Source organism: Chondrus crispus, genomic scaffold, assembly GCF_000350225.1.
Source record: "Chondrus crispus Stackhouse genomic scaffold, scaffold_82, whole genome shotgun sequence".
Classification (NCBI taxonomy): domain Eukaryota; phylum Rhodophyta; class Florideophyceae; order Gigartinales; family Gigartinaceae; genus Chondrus; species Chondrus crispus.
In genome coordinates, this window is record NW_005178745.1 from 87,773 (window position 1) to 110,288 (window position 22,516).

Consider the following 22,516-nt stretch of genomic DNA (forward strand, 5'->3'; position numbering starts at 1 on the left):
TGTCTGCAGTTGTCGTCGAAGTCTTTGCAATATTGGCGACCGCACTAGCGTGATTCAAAATGCTCCAATAGACAACAGAACCTTGCAGAAAAAGATTTGGAATGTATTAGCAGGAATGGGGATGCTTTTACATAAGCTGAGCTTCAAGCTCCGTTACTATATACCCGCTACATCAGTGCACAGTATGTTGGGAAAGATGGCTGCCTCCGATGCAAACACGACAAGAGGCTTTACCAGACCGTCCCCTGCACACACGAGATCTATGCTTGGTGATGTTGCCGATTATTTCATCTCGGAGAAGGATTCTTTTTGGACCGGCAACTGGTCTCTCTCGACAGTCATTTCTTCCATACCACCGCTTTTATGGAGTGATGTCCTGATGTCCATGGCTTCGCAAAGACGCATTGCGCACTGGCATCTGATGGCAAAGGCCTCAAACAAACAACTTCATGATGTTTTTCTTATATTGAACAAATCCAACGCCTTACCACTTCCGTCTATTGAAGAGTGCCTCAACTGAAAGTGTTCTAACTATACAAGGTCAGACTTACTTATAAGCATCGGAGTCTTGAAGGTCATCGAGCAGATGGTCCTCTCCAGAACAAACGGCGTTGCTGGCCCTTTCACTATCAGTGTCTCTATTGCTGGCATATGCGAGGTAAGCCCTTCATTTGTGAGTGTGTTAAACGCTCTTGGTCTGTTCGTGTCCTACAACCAAACGGAAAGGTATCGTCAAGAATTGATAGCGCAGCGGGAGCGTCGTGGACGCTGGGATGTGAGTGAGATGGATGAAGTGGTAATTCCTACTTTCCAATTTGATAATTGGGATATCAAACCACTACACGCGGTCAAGGTGGACGGCAACGCCATGCCCAATCTAAATGGTTCCTTACTGCAAGGACAGAGTAGAAAGCCCGTGCGAGGAAAATCAAAAGGTTGGCGGAATGAAATAGAACTGAAGAGACAGCGCCAATCGTCATGGAGACGCATGGAACAGCTGGGAAGTCGTGAAAATTTTACGGACAGTCTTTCAAATCGAGAGCATGAGGCGATAATTCTACAGTTCCAGTCTGTTGTGCTTGGCATGTCTTCTTTGTATCGCAGACAATTGCTTGGGGGACTCGAAGGTGCAAATGCTGAATACATCACGGGAACACGTGAAGGTCTTGACTCGTTGATGCATCATCGGCCTATCAACTTCAGGACCCTCATGCTTTCCTGTTTTAAACCGCATGGGGGCATGTAGTCTACGTTGAGATTAGTCAAGATTCGGCCGCAGGCATTTTAACGGCGAGGCGGTTTTTGCAACTCATAGAAGAATCTGTAAGACCAGGTCAACACGGATGCTCTAGATACGTCTTGCTTGCGGGTGACCAGCCGTCCCATAAAATGTTCATGACACTCTGGGTAGAGTCATGGAGAGCTGCCCGAAAAAATCGTACGCTGCAGAAAGTGGACCTACATGAATGGCTTATTCCATTCATAGGGTTTTTTCATGCAGAGAAACAAATACTGTACTCGAACCGCAAAGACATGTGGAATGGTCTTGGTGGTGAGGAGATGACAAATTGCTCTGGGCTGTCACCCAGTCAAGCGCAAAACCTCATCAGCCATTCACACGCTCGCAACAACCGCGCAGTTCTGTTCAACTTAGCGTGTGCTATGATTATCCATACTAGAGGCATGGTTTGTATGGAGGATGAAGGAGTCGCAAGGCGCGTTACAGCATTGCACGAAAAGATAGGCAAGAAACAGGTTTCAAGTGACTGTATCGCATCATTTCATGCGAAAAAGGACGCATGGAACAACAGTGATAATAAACAGAAGCCCTGCGGTTCTGTTTCTGATCAAACAACGGATTTGGTAACTGCTGAAGCTATAGAGTTCAGAGCCGTACTGCGGAAGGAGCTGGAGAAAAAGTTTTGTGGTGGACCAAATGGCGTGCATTTCGTGAAGACAATTCTTCTAGGATGTTTGATCCCGACGGTTGGCTTTCACGTATTTTCTCGCACAGGCCACACTGCTTTGAATGAGGCATTTTTGTTTCATCATCATGCCATATTGCACTCCTCTGGCCATCTCAAATACCGGGAGTTAGCAGTACATCATGCCTTCATGAGGAGTATAACTCCAACTGTTGTAGCTGAAGAACTTTTCACTAAGCAACCCGGTCGCAGCGTCATGAAACTGTTGGGTTTTACCGGGATTGGAAGCGTCGGGCAGGATTCTCGTGGCTGGACATATGGGCACCTGGATGAGGGGTTAGAAATGCTAATTGTAAGACATTTGAACGGTTTAAGTGTGAACTTGCTGCAGCACTTACAGAATTACGCTGTCTGGTTAATGCCGGTCTCACTGTGCCGCTCACTGTGCAGATATATGACAGGTACTTCTCGCTTTATTGGGTCTAAACGTGCAAATATACATGGGGGTGAGGGGACAGGTCCACTGAACGAGTACGACCGGAACGCTTGTCAGTGGAAAACAGTGGCTATGATGCTGCACTTAATGAGAGAATGCGTATTCCTCAACCGGGAGCATCGCGGATCAGAGTGGTTGACAAACGTGTTCGCCGTCCAAAAACGAAGAATGACCCTGGGCAACGACCAGAAAACACTCCTTGACATATGGAAACTAGGGCATGATACAGCGAATCTCCACGCATCAGTACTCTTCCCAGAGTTGTTTGGGAACCTTACAGATGAAGACACAAGTACTTATTTTGACGGGGCGAAATTTAAGAAGTGGACCAAGCGTCGAAGAGTACTGACACCTGCTCAATCAATGGCGAAGAATAACGGTTTTGCCGTTCTTGAAGGGGAAGGCGAGATACCAAACTCAAGCATGGTAATGGGTACAACTGTCAGAACCATGGAAAGGCACAAGGACAAAGCTGGTTTCGTAAAAGTTGTCACGGAACGGAGGCGCATTATTTCTAAGTTTAAAGATGCCTTGTACTTGGAGGAGAGAAAAGCAATTCAGGCTGGTAATAAGCAGGCCATAGATGAAGTGCGCTTGAGATGGGACGAGCTTCATCAATCGCGGCACCTCATATCACCACTTGCAGATTGCTTTTGTCGATTTCACTGGTGCCATAAAACATGGAAGCGAATCCCGCTTTCTGAAGTACTGTACTAGAAACAACCGAGAGATAGTATATCCGTGGAATGGCTTATTAACATCGACTGATGACAATGTTGTCGTGTCCCGCAGCCTTTATGAAGCCACCTTCGAGCCATACTTCTCTATTCAAATAGATATTATGAACGCACTTCATTACAGGGAGGACAAAGGCGACAGAGGGACTTCACTGCTGGACATTGTAACAGGAAAAATGAGAACTATCCTGCGGCCGTGGCTGAAGGGACCAAGGGAAAAATACTTGCATCAGCTACATTTGCATATTGACGACCCATCGCGAGTGATTACTCACAAACTAGCCGAGCAGAGACGCAGAGATGCCGGCAGGAGCAAATAAATTCCCGTACAGGACATGAGGGCTATGGTATGAGCGCTACAGTTAACAGACTCGACTTTCTAGACCATCGAAATGTGCCGTGGTAAACTCTCCTAAGTGACAGGTCGTACAAAGACGAGCTTTCTTCACTCCATTTGTTTTGTGCTGCGATTGCTGCATTCGACGTTATGTGTGAGTCGAACTATAAGACAAAGTTCAAGCCCTGTGTGTACTTACACGGTGGGATGTTTTCCCTTCAAGGAGATTTCAGCAATTGCGCTCCGAGGGACTACATTCCAAGAAGGCATACGCCAGACTGCGACAATATTCTGAAGGTTTCCGTGATGCTTAAAAAGAAAAGCGTTGCAGAAGGGCAGGCAGTTTGTGATGATCTTTTTATCATTCCGCGAACAAAGTGCCTGATTTTTAGAAGAGATGGAGGGACGGATATCAGCGAAATGGACATTAGTCACCGAGAGTCAGAAACCAGGTTCGTAACGGTGGTGGCGAAGTATGTCGTGCAGGAGTTAAGTGCTTGGAAGTCGTCAAGGTGTAGCTCGTCATGCACTCGAAATTGTGCTTCTGTGATAGTATCAGATGACACAGATGTGTTCATGATTATGATGTGCAACCCACAGCTTTATGGCTTAGGTATAAAGCATGTGCTTAATGATACTGTTCATGACGTTGATGAGGCAAGGAGAGTGCTTCGTAAGGCAGAGTTTACCGGAGAAGCGTCTGCTCTGGTGTCAAATCTGGCAGGCTCAGACTATTTGCTGTATATATATGGAGTAGATCATGAGGTATTCTTAATGGCCTTTGGTTGGTTTAGACAGTATTTAGGAGGACTGAGAACTCCTGCTGAGCAGAATGTCGACCAGTTTGCATTATATTTTTGTTTGGTAATCCTTTTCAAACGCGACATCAGAGTTCTTCGCAATTCTCTACAGTACAAGAGCAAAATGGCTTTTTTATGCACTCAAGTTCTAAGCGGTTTGAAGGGTTATAAAGAAGTTGAGGTGTTGAAAAAGAGGTGTTCGTGTCAGAGCATTCTGTCGAGTCGACACTATGGCAGCGAGACGTGCGCAATTTTGTTGCAGATTCGGCGACCTGTTCAAACCAACTCTTACCACCTGTTGGACATTTGATGTTACATGCCAAGAGGGCACATTTCGTGATTTTTAAGTATTGGGGCGAGCCCGAGTCCAAGGACCTTTCACTATATCGTGTAGGTGGCTGCAGCCCTACTTATGGATATGAAAATAATAGGGACGTCCTGTTGGAGGATGTGGACTGTTTTTATCGTACTCAGAGGAATATTTCCTGTGCAGTACAGTTCTGCCTCTGCAAGGGAGGCTGCTTCACGAAACGTTGCCTCTGTAACAAGAAGGGTAAAAAGTGCATAGGATGTCAATGTAATGAATATATTTGTAGCAACAAAGTTGAAACGAGACATGAACTATAAATAATTGACTGTATCGCTCAGAGTTCTCTCTCTGAACATGGTGCGGAAAGTTCCGTTAATACTGGTCCCCTGGCCTCAGAAGTGGAGGTAGAGCTAGTAGAGAATGACGATGAAGATGGCAACCAATCTGCGTGGGAAGTTGTTCAAATCCTTGGTGCTTCCAGTTGGCAGAGCTCTTCGTCTGGAGAAATAGATTTGACAGAACTAGAAGATGTGAGCGCTTTACTCTAAACGTTTAAGGGTCAATTGGAGATTGGAGGGGACTATGTGAAGATGGCGAATGGAGCGTGGCTAGGCGGAAGGGGAAAGACCGGAATTTTCGACAAGCCGTCACATCGGGAAGAAACGGATTAAAGAAGTGAGAGCGGAAGGGGATACAGTATGTGGTGGTCATACGAGGAGCAGTTGTAGCAGACGATGTTTTGGGAGTGTGATTCCGTTAAGATCACAAATACTTCTGACATAATGCATGAACAAGGACAAGGAAATGGCGTGGTTCCAAAAGGAAACGAAACAAACACAAAGTGTGTTCACATGTTTAGAACAGTAAACACTTGATATAGAATGATGTACTGCAGAAACAAGACTCAAAACGAGTCGAGATATGGTACTGCAGAATGCAGAGGCAGTTTTAGGGATCGGAATGGATATACGGATTTATGATGGCGCTTTATGCCGCGGTCTAGAAATGAACCTTAAACTTTCGAAGTACAGCTCTAGCATCTTCTACTTCCGTCAAACCTAATTCTCGACTTGCCGCGGTGTTTGTTCGTCCAGCCTAAGTTGCCGTAGAAGTCGATTAGGTTCATGACTGCTCACGAGTGCGGAATATCCATTCTCTTTGTGGTGTATATTAATTAGAAAGATATGTGGCAAAATCGTCTAAGGCACAATAATCTCCCCGGAGCTCTAGCGGGAATGCCCGCAGAAACGCCTCGTTGTGTATATCGACCTTTTCTGATTGGCATAAAGCATAGCGGGTTCATACGAAGTACATTTCTTGGACATCTGGAGGCGGTGGGTTTTTCATGAGAGACTCCCGATTGGACCAAACAAACAGTCCGACAGTGTGGTAAATGTTTGGCTTAGGCGTGAATCAGTCGCCTGAAACGAAGACCTGCTCGTTTTGGAACGAAATGCAGTCTGCAGGAATAGTCACAAAAAGATGCCCTTCTGAGTTTAACTTGCTTAAATGCGACATCACTTTATACCTATTCGAAAGTGGAAGTAGTGCACATCTGCAGAATGGTGTCGTTCTCCTAGTTCCTCTCTCAAACTTCAAAAATACTTCGTTAATTAAATCTTTTTCGAATGGAGGATTTGCTGCGCCGCCCTCAACTATCTCCTCGTTGCTTTCCCATGTGCCTTTGGAACCTAATTGGACATCTTCCACATCAGCGCTGCAGTACGTTTCCAGTACAACGCTGTGATTGAAGCAATCTGCAAAGAGTTCCGTGTCTACCATACTTGTAAAGCGCCACAGAGCATAAAATGAAGATGTTACAATCCATGAAGTTATAAACGAGTTTAATCTCATTTTCCGCTCTAGAGCCCGTAAAAGTACGGCTTGAAAGCAAATAGAGGAGGCCCCGGGCATTTCATCTCCGTTCGCTACCATAACAGGCCGCAGTGAGCCGTCGTTTTGCCCATCTTGTAAGCTTGTCCTGCAATAGCCTCTTCACATCCTGTCTGCCAATGCCCAAGAAAGTAAAAACTCACGATGCTGGAGCGTTCCAGGCGACTGCAAACGGACCTTATAGTACAGATAAATGCTGTAACCCCCCTGAGAGGCATGTTGATGACTGTTATGGGCACATGACTGTCCATAGGGCCCAAAAAGAGTTATTCAAAACGTTTGCTCGCTTTTCAGAGCTCTGCGGAAAATGAGAGTAGTTCCACCACTGGATATGTAAATGCACCAGATCTGGGAAGGACACAAAATGGAGAGAAGACGGTGCTGGAGATAATGGTGTCTCGGGAAGATGTAAACGGTGATGTGCACACTTCGCTGTGTAGCATGTTTTCAGGGCGGACTGCAAGCGAAATAAATGGCTATTTCGTAATAAGAACGCAGACCTGAGAGCAGCTTACCTTTGAGTGTCGTTTTCTTGCCTCAAACTGAATTTTAAGAAAGTGAGAGGGAGTTGTCTGGCGCTTTCCATCCCAAAGTCCTCGAGGAATTCTCTATCGAAAGCCAATTGGCGGTCGCTCTTGTAGTGCAATAAGCTACTTGGGAAGCTGGAACGTTGGGTACTGTAGTCCCAGTTGGTGGACACAAGTGTGAAATGGATCACGATATTAATTTATTATTTAATTTTAATTAGTTACCAATTAATTATCTAACATTAGATTGGATTTTGGATTTAGCGCCGAGAGCTACTGTAGTGGCTCCGGCAGGGCGATATATACCTCAGCCCTCTGACCACCAAGTCAGTAAAGGCAACCCGAGTTGCCGGAGTTGAATGTCGCCTTGGTCGAAGTCCGTCTCTACCAAGACGCTCCCTCTTACCTCAGCCTACGGCATCCTTCAGCGCTCGGGGGTCCCATTCCTTTTTCCTTTGTTTCCCAATCAAACCCGAGTTGCCGGAGTTAGATCTCGCCTTCGTCGAAGACCGCTTCCGTTCACGCGACGCGCTTCCCTTCTACGCTGCTAACGACATCCTCTATTGCTCGGGGTCCCATTCCTTTTCCTTATCCTTTTACCTTTTCTATCTCTAATTCCTATCCTTTTCTATCTCTACATCTATTTTTCCCTTAATTGTGTTGGTTTCATTTGAGTCGGTTGCGACCGATCCGGTGTAGGTGTTTTAGCCATCGGGCAACACGTTGTGTAGCGCTGCTACTGTTTCAAGTTCCGTAGGAAGGCTGTTGTAACGACGCCTCCGTCGAAGGTCTTACTGTATAAGACAGAGTTGGTACCACCTACCGCGATCGCGATCGCGCTGGTGAGAGTGTTTTTAGCCATCGGGCAACACGTCGGTAGTAGCGTTGCTACACGGTTATGATCCCGTCTGGTAGTGCTGAACAAGCCCCCGTCGAAGACCTTGAATTATACGCAAGGCGCTGAAGACGCTCGTCGAGCATTGGCCTTACAACCCAGCGAACCGCAGTTACATTCTCGTACACAAGCCCAACCCGCACTCGCCGAGCACTCAAGTCTTCACAAGTCTCTACCACCATTATCCTTCCGGGCCGGGCATCTTTCCTTACCCCCCCGTCGGAGTTGAGCTACCGTGGGCGGCAAGCCCACACAAGGGGAAAGGGAGCCTCGAACGCTCCGTAGCGCGTGCCATCGGCAGTGGTTGTTTCTGTTGCTGTTTTTCTTCGTTTTGTTTGACCGTTGGACTGTGTTCGCGGCCTGCCAGGCACATTGCCTACAGCTCTCTCGCCGCCAAGATGATGACCGTTACCTCAACCTATTTTCATTGCTTTTTTTCAGGTATTAGAACCTTGGAAAACAACCCCATTCATCCCGATTTGCATCATGTAAGCGCCAGGCCAGCAGGTGGTCACCAACTGTTTTGCAAACTATATCTGCCGAGCTTCCGCTCACGCGAGGGTCCCGTCGCGGCCGTGCCGCAGACCGCGAACAGAGCGGACTTTGTCATCGGCCGGACGAGGAGCGAGATCAATGGCTAGCGCTTATGCTCGAGGTGGGCGAATTGCAATTAAAGTAGCTCGACATCTGATTAGGGTAGATACAAATACTCATATTGCAGAGTAGCATGCCGGCCATGTAAAGTGATCCTACAGATGAATCCATTAACTTCATTATGAACTTAACGGATTCATCTGTATCTACACTGGACTACAAACGCGATATCATGTTGCGTTTGTAGTCCAGTGTGGATAAATTCATCTTCACTTCCTTGAATATCCATTCCACTCAAATCCTCGATGATGAAATAGCCTTATTGAATGCTCTCTGCTCTACCCTCAAGTTGCTTCCTTGATAAAGAATTTCCATGAACCACCATCTGCTTTATCCAGAGTCACCGTAGGGACTGTATCCCTTCCTATATATATTTATCAACGCAGGAAGCGGCTCACCCAGACCACTTTTGACGTACAATGTCTAGCCCTGGAGCCGTCCTTCCATAGGACTGTGTGCATGAAGTATCATACTATCTGGACTATTGACTGCTTGATATTTCAATACGAGATTCCTTTTATGGCCGTTATATGCCACCAGCTGACTATTATAACCGCCCGACCGAGCGATTCCAATGGCAGTTCCGTCAATAAACCCATACAGTTTCCAAATACACTGCTCTTGTCTAAAATGGCTCGTGAAAATCTTTCCGCTTGACCTTGTATGAACTGGGAGCTGATTCTTCCTGGAATCAGCTCACTCCTTGCATCAAGTAGATTTTCAATAGATTCCCAAAAGCTTTCAGAAAGGTGAGAAGTGTGTTTAGAAAAGAACATGTCTATATCCGTCCATATTGATGGTGTACAGAGGCGGCGAAGAACAATAAAAGTAGATGTAGTAGGAGAGACAGAGTATCTTTTACGAGTAGAACATGTCTTTACATTCTGCCACCCCATTGCATACATCATTCTTAAAACATTTGCGTTGTTGAAGCATTAAGTATAAAATTCATTCCGACTCCCTAATGCAATCGCAGTTGATGGAAAACTGCGACGTGTTAATGCGATTGCTTCTCGAGATAGACTTGTTCAATTCAGTTTGTTCGTCCTGCTTATTTGAAGCGATGAAAGTGATGCACGTTGACGATGAGAAAAGAGATGCTGGATGTTGCTGATGCCGTTTGGGATCACAACGCAATGATGAGAGTATTCGCCCGTTTACCAATTGATTTTGGCGTGTAATCGCACTGCCTACCATCGGTCATGGTACATCCGATCACAGTATTTAACCTTGGTCACATATTTAACCTGGATTCTTTTATAAAGTGGACCAGGTTCATTCTGCTAATCGCCCTAAGAGAAAGCGATCCAGTTTTGTATCACAGAGCCGCATTGGGACGGTCCAGTGCGTATCGCATTCCGAATCGCTTTCTTGCCCAATGCCGTCAATCATGCAGCCAAAACGCTGTCCAGTATTATCCCTCTGTCGACCTGATCGCTCATGCTTTCTCAAGGCCCAATCGAGCGCGCGTTGGCCAGTGCAGTTCAGCATCGAGGTAACACCAACACAGATGAAATATGGGATGGATCACCGGCCATCGTCGCTCCTCCGCGTGCCAAACAATATTTCTACACTGCGACGTCAACAACATTTTGTTCGTACGTTGTGGCAAAAACGAAAAAACTTGCTTTGGATGACTATAGTCATCCAAAGCAAGGTTTGTCGTTTTTCGGTATACCGATTTAGACAAAAACGGGTTGAAGGGTCTCTTCGCACGAGCAGTAAGAAACTTTCCGGAGCTATTTGCTGCTGACTACAAGGCCAATATTGCCAAGGCCAGTTCATGGTGGCGCAAACGAGATTGCTTTACGGCTTTAAGGGTGGCGGGCACTCGAATAGGACGTATGACTACACATGGGAAAATGGGCCGGACGCGGCATAACGTCAAAACCCTTTCGGGTCGTGGGCTTAAGAGGGCAGAGTGGGTCAAAGCACTTCATGACGACCTTGTCAATGAGTTTGAGATAGCTCCAGCAGCCAGTGTGAAGATCTCTCCTTCCGTTCTGAAGCAAATTGCGATATCGCTGATACAGCGTGCGCCGTTGAGATCTTCTTACGCGGCAACTGTGCAACTAAACAACATTCCGATAGTGAACAAAATCACGTCCGGCTGGATACAAGTATTCATGGATTCGCATGACACCGTCATTCGCCGTGAGACCGGGAAGCTTTCTGTCAATACTGAGAAGCAGCTTCATATCCAAAAAAGCGAAGCATTCAATCTGGGTACACTGCGAAGAGGCTTTGAGAACTGGGAGCTTCACGAGGATCTCATAGAGAATGCGGATGCGACCCATTTCGTTTTTAATATGGACAACGGACGCACGGTTGGGATGCGAGGAGACGAAAAAGGCGAATATGCAGACATCGTCGTGGGAGATGAAGGCGTCACAATGATGGTGTGCATAACTGGTGGACGAAATGCTCATCTTGAGCCATACATGCTCGTGTTCAAGAATCAGAATACCCTATTAAGGGTGTTCCTGATGCACTTCCGGGCGTTTGATACGGATCGGGACCGAAGGGGTGGATGGATAATAGAGTCTTTAAGGAGTGATTGTCCGAACCGCGAGCTATCGGGAGGCGACATAATGGAAAGCGCCGTACTCTTTTTGTAGACAACTGTTCCGGTCACAATAAGAGCGATGAGGTAGCAGCCTGTCTTGAAAGAATCAACAGAAACCTTCAAAAACTCCCTCCAAATGCCACGGACCTTGTGCAGCCTGCAGATTCGATTATCATTTCTAAGATCAAGGATAACCGGTGGCGTAAGTGGGGCCATTTTAAAGCCGGAGAAATCGCACGAGGGAACGTGATGAGAACTGGCGAAGCACAGTGCGGGAAGCTAAAGAACCCAGGCAAGGCTTTCTTCTTGAAGCTGGCCGCCAGCGCTGTTTACGAGGTCAACACGCAGTGCGAAAAGAGTGGTATCTCATACGAAAGGAAGGCTATGGTATGATCAGGCATGTCCCTCAACTTGAACGGACTGTGGGACGAAAAGCAGCTCTTTTCGGAGCTGCAGAGTACCATAGCTAAGCATCGTAATCATGTTGATGGAGAACAGTTAGAAAATTGCGAAAAGGTTGGTACGATATAAACGACAGTAATGATCTTGCACCCACCGTACTTTGGCGGCTTTTGAATAACCTGGTACATGTTATTTTCAATTCCAACATAGATTAACCTGGATTCAAAATTAGTCTGGACCAGGTTTCTTCTTGTAGCAGAGCGAAAAAGTGCCGTTCAGATTTGACATGGACTATGTTAATTACTGTGATAAGTGTAGTGGATTTGCGTATGGACATTCGGATCGAGTACTGCTCCAGAAGAGCTTCGGATAATACTCACAACTTTACTAACAAATTTCCTAGCGTAAATTCGCCCGAAATTTTTCACAACTATAATTTCGATATAAATTTCTGCAAAAGTTATGAGTGAATTTCTCACGGCAATTGCAGTATTTCGCAGAAATTGCCAAAGTACTTCTTATTCGCATGTAAAGAGCAGAATCATTTCAGATATCCATGTGAACTGAACACTTGGAGAACTGTGGGCTGCATTGTAACAAGTCCAATGACATGTTAGATTTCCAGAGCTTCCATTATCCATCAGAGCACGGTTAGTGTAGGGCTGCCGCAAGTTAGTTAAGCACCGAAGAAATTGGGATGGGCCGCATACGGAGGGAGTGCACAAGAGAGCTAGGAATGTAGAGGTTTCGGGATGTGACAAAAAAGTACTCTTACTAAGAGTAAGCCGTAGTTTAGCGGTGCGCAGGGTTAATAAAATGAATAGAGTGACTTACTTGTGTTGAATGGTTTTTGCAAAGCGGTTCTTAAGTTGGACACACTTGGGGTTGCAGGTTGGGTGGCTCTCAGGGTTAGTGAGGGGTTGTGCCTGCCCCCTTTTGCTTTCCCCGTCCGAACTCTGCGCCTTTTATGGAATTCGGAGCTGAAACTTAGAACGATACAGTACATGCTAGACTACAATAAACTATGCATTCATTCTATTACTTGTCTCCATACAATTGCTTATGTCCTTGCCTTCAATCTCCCAGACCATCCTCTTTAATACTAGGGGACACTGTACTCCTCCTTTGACAATTCTTTTAGGGATGGCATAGAAATTATATTGGAGTTTTATGCCATCCTTTTAAAGAATGGAGGAGTCAGTACATTCGGGAAGGACACGCACAGTATGTTTATACAAAGCAAAATTAGAAAGATATACATACTGTGCTTGTCCTTCAACCGTTACACGTAGTACGGCTTGGCAGAGAAGCATTCGCTCATCACGTGCACGGGACTCTGCCTCCACAAATTTATCACACATCCTAAATTGCATCATTTTTTACTGGTGGTCACCGACTGAGAAAGAAGTGTCGCGGAGTGCTCCCCGTGCACTGGTTGTGGTTAGAGTGCGTTCTGTTCTCCCTCACTGTTCTGTCTCACGACATCACCGGACCACTCTCGGACAGGCTGCGGGCAGTATTTATTATTTTTCAGAGCTCGCTCGTTAATCCGGGCCCGAAGGGCTCACCCCACTAGCCACTTTTTTGATTTTTTTGATCTTTTGTGGTCCGTCGCCCAACCCAGGGCTTCTCCCATCGGCCCGGCTCGTCCTCGACGCCACCGCCGCGGCACACAAAACCTTCGTGCTCGCTCATCCTCCCCTGTGTCCCTGCGCGGCTGTCCGTCGCATCTGAATTTCCTCGAGCCCCGCTTTGTGCAGGGACTCTTCCTTCTCCTCGACACCGCACACGCCGGAGCTCGAGCTGCAATGGCCCCGACGACAGCCCACATGGGCGCCAACGGCGCCCATGTGGCTGATGACACCATGAAGAAACAGCCCAAGTGAGTTGCTTTCTTTGCTCGCGCCGATACCTCTTCACTCTTTTTAATTTTCATCATTTGAACCCAGACCGTTCACTGACCACTCTTGTGTGTTCATCTAATTTTCGGAAATGCCTTGCTTGTAAATAGACCGGAATTCTCACCGGAAGATCTCTTCAAGTACCAAGATGGCGCCGCCGCTGCCGATTTTCTTGATTCTGGAATCGTGCGTTGGTCCCCACCACTAGCCCTCCCCTCTTCGATGTGCGCACCATTTCGAGGCCTTGAGTCTCTTCGCATTTGTGCTAACTTCTTGCTATTGTTTCATGTACTCTTCAGCTCGGCTACACCTACAGCGACTTCGTCATGTTGCCAGGCCACATCTATTTTGGCGTGGAAAACGTCTCCACCACATCGCGTATCTCACGTAACATAAGTCTTAGCCTCCCATTAGTTAGTTCTCCTATGGATACCGTCACCGAGTCAGAAATGGCCATCAACATGGCCCTGCAAGGCGGAATTGGAATTATCCATTACAATAACTCCATCCGTGAGCAGAAGCGCGAAGTCGACCGCGTCAAGCGCTACGAAAACGGCTTCATCACGGATCCCAAGACCCTCTCCCCGAAACATACCATCCGCGACGCTCTGGAAATCAAGAATCGCTACGGTTTCATGGGCATCCCCATCACCGAAAGCGGCGGCATGAACAGCAAGCTTGTTGGAATTGTCACCAATAGGGACGTCGAATTCATTCGCGATAAGGATACTCCGCTCTCTGATATCATGACCACCGAGCTGCAAACCGCTACCGAGGGATGCTCTCTTGAACTCGCATATACAGTACTGAAGGAGTGTAAGAAGGGGAAGCTCCCCATTGTCAACAATGCAGGTGAGCTTGTTGGACTTGTTGCGCGAACGGACATCCTGAAAAATCGCGACTTTCCGGAATCGTCAAAGGATAAGGCTCGCAAGAGGCTATTGTCTGGCGCCTCCATCGGCACGAGGCCAGAGGATAGAGAGCGTCTCGCTGCTCTCGTAGAAGTCGGACTAGATGTACTCGTCCTTGATTCCAGTCAGGGAGATTCAGTCTTTCAGTTGGACATGATTAGGTATGTCAAGGAGAAGTATCCACACCTAGAGGTTGTCGCCGGTAACGTCGTCACACAGAATCAGGCGTACCATCTTATCAAGGCCGGTGCTGATGGCCTGCGTATTGGGATGGGAAGTGGAAGCATTTGTACAACCCAGGAAGTGATGGCGTGCGGGCGAGCGCAAGCAACTGCTGTCTACCGCGTCTCAAAGCTTGCAAAGGAGTTCAATGTTCCTTGCATCGCTGATGGAGGTGTGTCTTCATCTGGGCATATCATTAAGGGTTTAGCTTGTGGTGCCTCGTGTGTTATGATGGGTAGTATGCTGGCCGGAACGGAGGAAAGTCCTGGTGAGTACTTCTACAAAGATGGTGTTCGTCTTAAGAAGTACCGTGGTATGGGTTCGGTCGACGCCATGAAGAAGGGCTCTAGCGTGCGATATTTCTCTGAAGATGACCGTATTCGAGTTGCGCAGGGAGTATCTGGTGCTGTTGCGGACAAAGGCTCTGTCAAACGTTTCCTGCCATACTTGCGAATGGGTGTGAAGCACGGTTTCCAGGACCTCGGAGTCAGAAGCATTCCAGAACTTCATGAACAAGTGTATGACGGCCGGCTGAGGTTCCAGGTCAGGACACCGGCTGCACAGCTAGAAGGCAACGTCCACTCGTTGTTTACATATGAGAAATCAACCCACTAGCATGAAGATACAGCACACATACACACTTCCGTCGTGATGTTGTGGTTTGCAGTCTGCAGTAAACACCATTAACGGATGCGTCACTGTGCATATTAGTTTGGTTCACCTTATGTGAGAGCACTCAGTTGGGCTGGCCGTCAAAACACAGAAAGGTCTGTGGAGCGATTCCCTTTTTCGATTTCGCATTGCTATTCTACTGAAGCTGAAGCACTGGCACACAAACGGGGACCCGTGAGTTAACACAGTGTAGAACTCACTGTCCGGGTAAGGTGTTAACGCTGTTTGAGGGAATTGGCAGTTTTCAATTCCCCCCGCGGAAGAAAGCAGGGAGCCAAGGTTGGAGATCTTTATCTGTCTTGGTGACATTTACTGAATAGCTCTGAGAATATGATAATGCCTCGGCTTGCGTTGTCCAAGTCTTCTTCTGGGCCCGATTTCTGCACACCATCTGGGGCCGATATACTAATGTAGAAGCGTTTATTGATCTTGCGACAGACAGATTCGTGTGTGTCGTAGGGTCACAACGCTACTGGATAAAACCATATTTTACAATTTCATGTGCCGGGAGATTCTTGTGCTCAAACAATCGACCAATGAGGAGCATGCGCAGAGAATTGAACCTGTCAGTGTCACAATAGCGCGAAAGGCACAAGTTCGTCTTCTTTTTCGAAGCCCACCCCTCGCGCCCTCCAACTGGCATCTCTCTCTTACATTTCCGAAGGCTGGCCGTCGCAGTTGAGAGGAACAGAAGTGCCAATATTCTTCTTCCTTTTCATGAAACATCTTTAAGAAAGAAAACGGGAATCCCTCCAGTTCCGGGACCACTGTCTATTTCAGAAGGGCTTTAGTTCGTACCTGTCCCGCGATGGCGCAACACTACAAAAACGAAGACATCACCAAAGCTAGAGTCAGAGTCTTCCTGGGGTGGGACCACTTCAACCCCAAGGGCAATGTAGCTCCAGGTCGCATGGACCAAAATCTTTGTGGTCGACTGTGGACCTGTCATGACCGTAAAGCAGTCAAGCTTTCGGTTGCCTCTCCGGCCAAGCAGTTACGTGCTCCTTCACCCGAGTATCTCGAATCTCTCGAATACCGTGAAGCACGCATAGGAGAGAGCTTCGGTCCAACGTTTTCTACTCATGTCTTTCGACTCAATATCACCGTTCCCGCAAGTATGCACAATCAGCCCATCCATCTGTTGTGGGATTCCAATTCTGAAGCATTGGTGCTTTCTGAAAAAGGGAACCCAATGCAGGGTCTTGTAGGCGGCGACCACTGGGCAAGGAGAGCAGATTATCCCCTTTTTCCGGACCGACCCCACGGTGTCGGTCACAGTGGAGAAACGATAATCCTGTACATAGAGATTTCTTGTAATGGATTATTTGGGGCGGGTCGCGGCGGTGATATCGAACCCCCTCAAAGAGATAGGTGTTTTGAGCTTGAAGAATGCTGTCTTGCCATATTTGACTCTTCGGCTTGGGATCTAATTCATGATGTAACTCTACTTTCTGGCCTCGCTGAGCACCTTCCTGAAGGTCCGCGGAGGGCACGGGCGCTTCAGACTGCGAATGAAGTTGTCAACGCTGTTGAAGTAGGAACGAAATCCACGTACGAAAGTGGGCGAAGAATTGCCGCGAAGTTCCTAGACTGTCGAAACGGCTCCTCTCAGAGCCGAGTTTATTCCATGCTCCATTCCCATATCGATCTAGCGTGGTTATGGCCAATGGCTTCGACGCCATCAAAGGGAGTCCGAACTTTCGCAACTCAGCTGCGACTGTTGGAGCGTTTTCCGGATAGTATCTTTGTGCAATCACAGGCCCAACTCTACGATTGGGTGAAGTCATCGTACCCTTCCCTCTGGGAAGAAGTTTGCAAGAGAGTCCGTGAGGGAAGGTTTGTCCCCGTAGGAGGATCCTGGGTTGAGATGGATTGTAACATTCCATCTGGTGAATCTCTGATTCGGCAATTTGTTGTTGGACAAGCATTCTTTCAGAGAAACTTTGGACTCCGTTGTAAGGAATTCTGGTTACCTGATACGTTTGGATATTGTGGACAGCTACCACAGATCATGCGCGGATGTGGTATTGACTACTTTCTGACTCAAAAACTAAGTTGGAATCTGTTTAATAAGTTTCCGTAAGTTTGGTCTCTGCTGGCTGCACAAATGAGACGAATTAGAGAACCGTCGAGATGCGATACTAACTCGGGGCGTTTTATTTATTTTTTCCTAATGGGTTTGCTTGGTTTACTTCTGTGAATATCCAAATGCAGACATTCAACGTTCGTATGGGAAGGATTGGACGGATCCCAAGTGTTAGCCCATATGCCACCAGCTGATACCTACAACGCACAGGCCTTTCCAGAGGAGGTTATGCGAACAGCAAACAAAAACAAGGATGCAGCTGTGCACAACAGTGCAATCATGCTTGTTGGTCATGGGGACGGCGGGGGTGGTGCATCTCCCGCTATGTTGGAATCGATGAAGCGTATGCATGATCTAGATGGAGTACCAAAAGTTGAATTCTCTACTCCAGAGAAGTTCTTTGAGGGCGTTAAATCTAAACAGCACGATTTGCCAAGGTGGGTTGGAGAATTATACTTTGAACTCCATAGAGGCACCTACACAAATCAGGCCCGCACAAAGCAAAGCAATCGGCAGTGTGAGAATGCATTGCGAGACTTAGAGCTCGTCGGAACCATTGCTGTTCTTGCAAGTCGACGAACTGGAAAAGAATTTTCGTATCCAGCTTCTACTCTTGCAGAATGCTGGAAGTTGGTACTTAAAAACTGCTTCCATGATACGCTTCCTGGGTCATGCATTGGCGAAGTCTATGAAGAGACGACACGAGATTACGCTTTGGTTACCGGAGAATGTACTCTAGAGATTGAAAAGGCGGTGACGTCAATTTCTGAAGCATTCACAGCCACTTATTCCAACGGCGATTCACGAGCGGCGAAGCGCTTGAAGACGCAAGCTACTGAGAGAGAATCACTGAGTCATGACCAACACAGCTTTAATACAGTTCTTCTCCATCGGGGCGCCGCTTGCAAGCCACAAAATGATTTGCCCGTAGTATTTGAGGCGAAGCAATCTCCAGATTTCTTCTTCAGCTCAGGTGTTGGTGTCCAAACGACACGAATGAGTGCTGTCACGTGCTATCCCGAAAACGCAAGCACAACGAATAAGAAGCCACTAGTTCGCTCTATCGTCGCAGTGAAATCACGGCCCTCCGGTCTAGGAATCACATTGCAGCCAGAACTGCTTGACGCTGAAGAGATTAAGAAGAGCATTGAACCAGCAACAGTTGCTTGTCAAGAAGAAAATGGCCAAATGAGGTATGTTCTTGCAAACCGATTTGTCAAAGCCACCATTAGTGCTACAGGGCATATGAGTAGTTTAATCCTTCTGGACGAATCCGGCCGTCATCGTGAAGCCTTAGTACAGACCGCTGGCAAGGCAAAGTCAGAGATCGATGGGGGAAACAGACTAGTGCTTTATGACGACGTGAGCCAATTTTGGTGCGCATGGGACACGGAAGTGTACTCATTTGAGAAGAAATCTGTGATAGGAAATGCGGTAGGGTGCGAGGTAGTCGATGAGGGTCCTTTACGGGTAAGCCTACATTTCACATATCCTTCCACGGAGGCAGGAACAACAGTACGGCAGCTCGTTTCTTTGCGGGCAGAAAGCACACGTGTAGACTTCCGAACAGATGTTGATTGGAAAGAAAGCCGCAAGATTCTTCGAGTCCTGTTCAACACGCGGGTGAAAGCGCCCTTTGCAAGCTACAATAGTCAGTTTGGTTTCGTGCGACGTCCTACCACGTTCAACCATTCGTGGGAGATTGCCAAATTTGAAGCCGTGGGACATCAGTACTGCGACCTGAGTGAGCATCAATTTGGTATTGCACTTCTAAACGATTGCAAGTATGGATATTCTGTTAGGGATAATACCATGCGGCTTTCGCTTCTTCGGGCTTCGAAGTCTCCGGATGACAGTGCCGATATGGGGATGCACCGCATGACGTATTCAATTCTGCCTCATTGGGAATCGTTTCCTACTCGTACAGTGTTAGACGAAGCTGCGGATCTGAACTGGCCTCCCCTGCTTAATCAAGTAAGGCATGCCTGCGCTGGCGCACGGCTCTACAATTTTAGTCAAACCTTTGAGATGGTTGTCACGGGTCCATCGCGAGGGCTTGACACGGTAGTAATTAGCGCCATCAAACAAGCTGAGCAAGCAGAACAGCAAACGAACAACGTTGTGGTGAGAATGTATGAGGCCATGGGAGCACGTGGTCTGGCACAGCTCTCTTGTCCCTCAGGTTTGACAGTCTCTACAGTTCAAGAGTGCAACATGCTGGAGGATACTGTTAGTATGTCTACAGGCACTCTCTCAGTCGCCGAGTCAACACAAGGGTCATGTGTAATTGGCGTCCCTTTCACACCTTTCCAAATCCGTACAATAATGCTCACGCTTGCGGTGAGGGAGTAGCTAGCAGTTGAATTCGTGATTGTTAAACGTTTGACAGCATTTGGGGCCGATAGTTCAATAAGTTTTCCCTTCTAAGCAGCACTGATACGTTTCGTAAAGTTAATGAAAGCAAAGCATGCTCGATGTAAGTAGTACCAGGTATGTACTTAGTAAGTACATACCTGGTACATACCCATACTTCTAACACAGCAAGAGTGCCATTTGCAGGCCGTTGTGCTTAGTTAGAGGGCCATCTTCATCACATACCGTATGATCCACTGTGATTTTTCTCATTCCTCCTCGACTGATAAATATATCATTGGGGGTACCCTTCGAAGGGTACCCATTGAATTGCTGTTTTCTACTTTTTCGGTTCTTTATTTTGTGAGCACAGGGCAGTTGCATGGGTTTGTTGCCCGCTTCCTGCAATTGCCTGGACTTCTTCTGAAGTCCCAGTTCTCGGTTTGTTCTTCGCCATTGCTTGAGAGTGTACACATCACATTTACGCAGCGTCCACTTGTCGGAACTCATCGTCCAAGATTGTCTCATCTCTTTCTCCGGACCCTGGTACTTGCAGAAACTCCAAGCAATCCAATGGACTCCGAAAGAGCACTAGGTTTCATCCAAAGCGCATCGTTTTCCCTACTAACTTCACGAGGGGCTCACCTTCGAACGCGATGCGTGCAGCGGCAAGCGCGGAATTCCACAGGAAGATGCGTTAGGCCCCGTTTTGTCGCAGTAACAAACAACCCATCTAAGCCTGTCGAATCACAAACTCGTCAATCCTCCGCCCTGCTCCTTGTCGATCATGGCTCGAAGAGAGCCTCTGCGAACGAGATGCTATCAAGAGTCGCTGATATGATTCGAGAGAAGAGTGACATCCCTGTTTACACTGCTCACATGGAGATTGCCTCCCCGACGATTGCTGACGGAATGGAACAATGCGTGCAAAATGGGGCAGAGCATGTCATTGTAGTACCATTCTTCCTCTCCCCAGGAAGACATGCGACCACAGACGTGCCAAATCTGGCAGCGGAAGCAGCTGCCCAAAACCGTAACGTGTCTTTCGAAGTACGATCGCCGATTGGAACTCACCCAGGCATTGTGGATGTTATCCTGGACCGTGCTGGTTTACTTTGATATGTACATCAATTAATGGAGTTACACTGTGTCGTGTTTGCACCAAATAATCTTCAATTGAGCAACGTCACTTGCTCGCATTCGCGCCCACTACTCGCAGTAGCGAAGCAGAACCCCTGGCTATTCCTCCTCATATGTCTAGCTTACTTTCCCTCTTTACTCCGTTCGGGGTTCTGGGTGGACACGCTCACAGCTACTGCACCGTAGCCGTGTCGTATATCTGCTTTTTTTGGGGCTGCAACTTCGTTTCGGTCCCGTGTTTACTTCTTTTTCTTTTTGCCTCCTTTCTTCCCCTTATGTTTGTTTGCGAGCTTCTCCCGTAATTCTGCAGCACGATCTGCTTTTCGTGTTTTCTCCTCATTCTTCAAGGCTTCCTCATCCTCTCTTCTTTGCTGTGCAATTTCGCGTTCTCGCTTGATTTCCTCAAGACGTGAAAGATCTTGCTTTGTGGAGTCGACCTTAACAATACGCTTGTGCGTGGCACGGACATCGAGCACCTCAATTTCGAATCGGAGGTCTGCATCTGGGGGAACGTCCTGTGAACCATCCTTTCCGTACGCATACCGGGCAGCAACCGTCAAGGTGGCAACCTCGCCCGCGCGCAGTTCGCGTAGCCCAGCTTCCAATCCGCGGATCAATGAGGACTTTCCAGATGGAGGGATGTCCAGATGCACGATCATAGCATAATTCTGCTCGCGCGAGGAGTCAAAACGATCTCCTGTGGACACCAAGAAGCCTTCATAGTGCATCTCCACAAATGGTTCTTCCTTGGATGGCCGATCTCCGTCGTCAGCTGCCTTTGTCACAGCGAGTAACACGCCGCGGTCTCCTGTTACATCGCGCGTGCCCTCCGGTAAAGGCGGTAGCTTTGCTTCATTAACGCCGTGAGATTCGTCATCTGATAACTTGAGCGTTTCCGTGAACTCGAAGAGATCGGCGCCTGCGTCAAAAGCAGAGGGACCAGCCCCTGGGGTAGGGCTGCTGATGTCAAAATCATCGTCATCCCAATTGCCAAGACTCATGTTGCCGAGGAACTGTATTTGAGGACAAGCAGTGGCACCGGAAAGCAGCAATTTTGTTTCCGGGCTCTTGCGTAAGTCGAAACAGGCCTGGAAAGACACACGGGTTCCAGTCGCTACGAATGCAACCTAATCCCTCACGCGGCTGATAACCACAAGCGAGTTGTTCCGGGCAACCAAGGTCGATAGATGCCACCGCTGCGCTTCAGTACCACAATAAACAAAGGCGGGCGATGGTCAAGACCTCCACGTGTATCTCCCGCGCTTTACGTCCGTTGATTGGCTTGCTGCTTGTTGTACACGTGTACAGCATGTATTATTTCTTTTAATTTTCAACCATAGTTTTCGGGGCACAGAATGTATGAGGCAAGCAGGTTCTTTCTGCTCGGCATTTTCGCGATCATTCTATTTTGTCAAGCAACCGTCAGGCAGCTTGGTCGCGTTCATGTATTGATCCTAGTTTCACAAATTCTACTTTCCGTGGCTTGTTCTACGTTCTTTCAAAGCGGGAATTCCCGACCCATGTGCACACGGATGGGATTTGACGCTGTGCAACTCATGCAACAGCAGGAGACGCAAGTAGCAACCATCCGTTCTTCGCCATCATCAGTACGTTACAGTAATTTTGCTGCGTTTGATTCTCCGTCGTACCGACAGCTCTCACTCATTCTTTCAAAAAGAAAGCTCCATAT

General features: G+C 47.6%; 5 protein-coding genes; 4 read left to right on the forward strand and 1 right to left on the reverse strand.

Annotated features, from left to right (window-relative positions):
- Positions 1-13,221: 13,221 nt before the first annotated feature.
- On the forward strand, positions 13,222-15,435 carry CHC_T00009518001 (Inosine-5'-monophosphate dehydrogenase). XM_005711423.1 is given in 5 exon segments: positions 13,222-13,350; positions 13,351-13,424; positions 13,554-13,629; positions 13,743-15,191; positions 15,192-15,435. 3 exon segments carry the CDS (start codon positions 13,351-13,353, stop codon positions 15,189-15,191), a joined length of 1,599 nt encoding a protein of 532 aa, XP_005711480.1. The 5' UTR covers positions 13,222-13,350; the 3' UTR covers positions 15,192-15,435.
- Positions 15,436-16,056: 621 nt separating this feature from the next.
- CHC_T00008655001 (alpha-mannosidase type II manG) lies at positions 16,057-19,686 on the forward strand. The gene is made up of 4 exons (XM_005711424.1): positions 16,057-17,327; positions 17,463-18,405; positions 18,478-19,348; positions 19,403-19,686. The coding sequence occupies exons 1-4, from the start codon at positions 16,057-16,059 to the stop codon at positions 19,684-19,686; spliced, it is 3,369 nt and encodes a 1,122-aa protein (XP_005711481.1).
- Positions 19,687-19,935: 249 nt separating this feature from the next.
- On the forward strand, positions 19,936-20,805 carry CHC_T00007728001 (hypothetical protein). The gene has a single exon (XM_005711425.1). It carries the CDS (start codon positions 19,936-19,938, stop codon positions 20,803-20,805), a length of 870 nt encoding a protein of 289 aa, XP_005711482.1.
- A 15-nt stretch (positions 20,806-20,820) lies between these two features.
- On the forward strand, positions 20,821-21,012 carry CHC_T00007729001 (hypothetical protein). The gene has a single exon (XM_005711426.1). It carries the CDS (start codon positions 20,821-20,823, stop codon positions 21,010-21,012), a length of 192 nt encoding a protein of 63 aa, XP_005711483.1.
- Positions 21,013-21,065: 53 nt separating this feature from the next.
- On the reverse strand, positions 21,066-21,827 carry CHC_T00007730001 (hypothetical protein). The gene has a single exon (XM_005711427.1). It carries the CDS (start codon positions 21,825-21,827, stop codon positions 21,066-21,068), a length of 762 nt encoding a protein of 253 aa, XP_005711484.1.
- Positions 21,828-22,516: the final 689 nt, after the last annotated feature.

Coding starts and splice junctions, on each gene's coding strand:
- CHC_T00009518001 (XM_005711423.1), top strand. CDS start 13,351: ATGGCCCCGACGACAGCCCACATGGGCGCCAACGGCGCCCATGTGGCT. Junction 13,425..13,553: donor ACCATGAAGAAACAGCCCAA/GTGAGTTGCTTT, acceptor GCTTGTAAATAG/ACCGGAATTCTCACCGGAAG. Junction 13,630..13,742: donor ATTTTCTTGATTCTGGAATC/GTGCGTTGGTCC, acceptor TGTACTCTTCAG/CTCGGCTACACCTACAGCGA.
- CHC_T00007729001 (XM_005711426.1), top strand. CDS start 20,821: ATGGAGTTACACTGTGTCGTGTTTGCACCAAATAATCTTCAATTGAGC.
- CHC_T00007728001 (XM_005711425.1), top strand. CDS start 19,936: ATGATCCACTGTGATTTTTCTCATTCCTCCTCGACTGATAAATATATC.
- CHC_T00007730001 (XM_005711427.1), bottom strand. CDS start 21,827: ATGAGTCTTGGCAATTGGGATGACGATGATTTTGACATCAGCAGCCCT.
- CHC_T00008655001 (XM_005711424.1), top strand. CDS start 16,057: ATGGCGCAACACTACAAAAACGAAGACATCACCAAAGCTAGAGTCAGA. Junction 17,328..17,462: donor AATCTGTTTAATAAGTTTCC/GTAAGTTTGGTC, acceptor ATCCAAATGCAG/ACATTCAACGTTCGTATGGG. Junction 18,406..18,477: donor TAGTTCGCTCTATCGTCGCA/GTGAAATCACGG, acceptor GAGATTAAGAAG/AGCATTGAACCAGCAACAGT.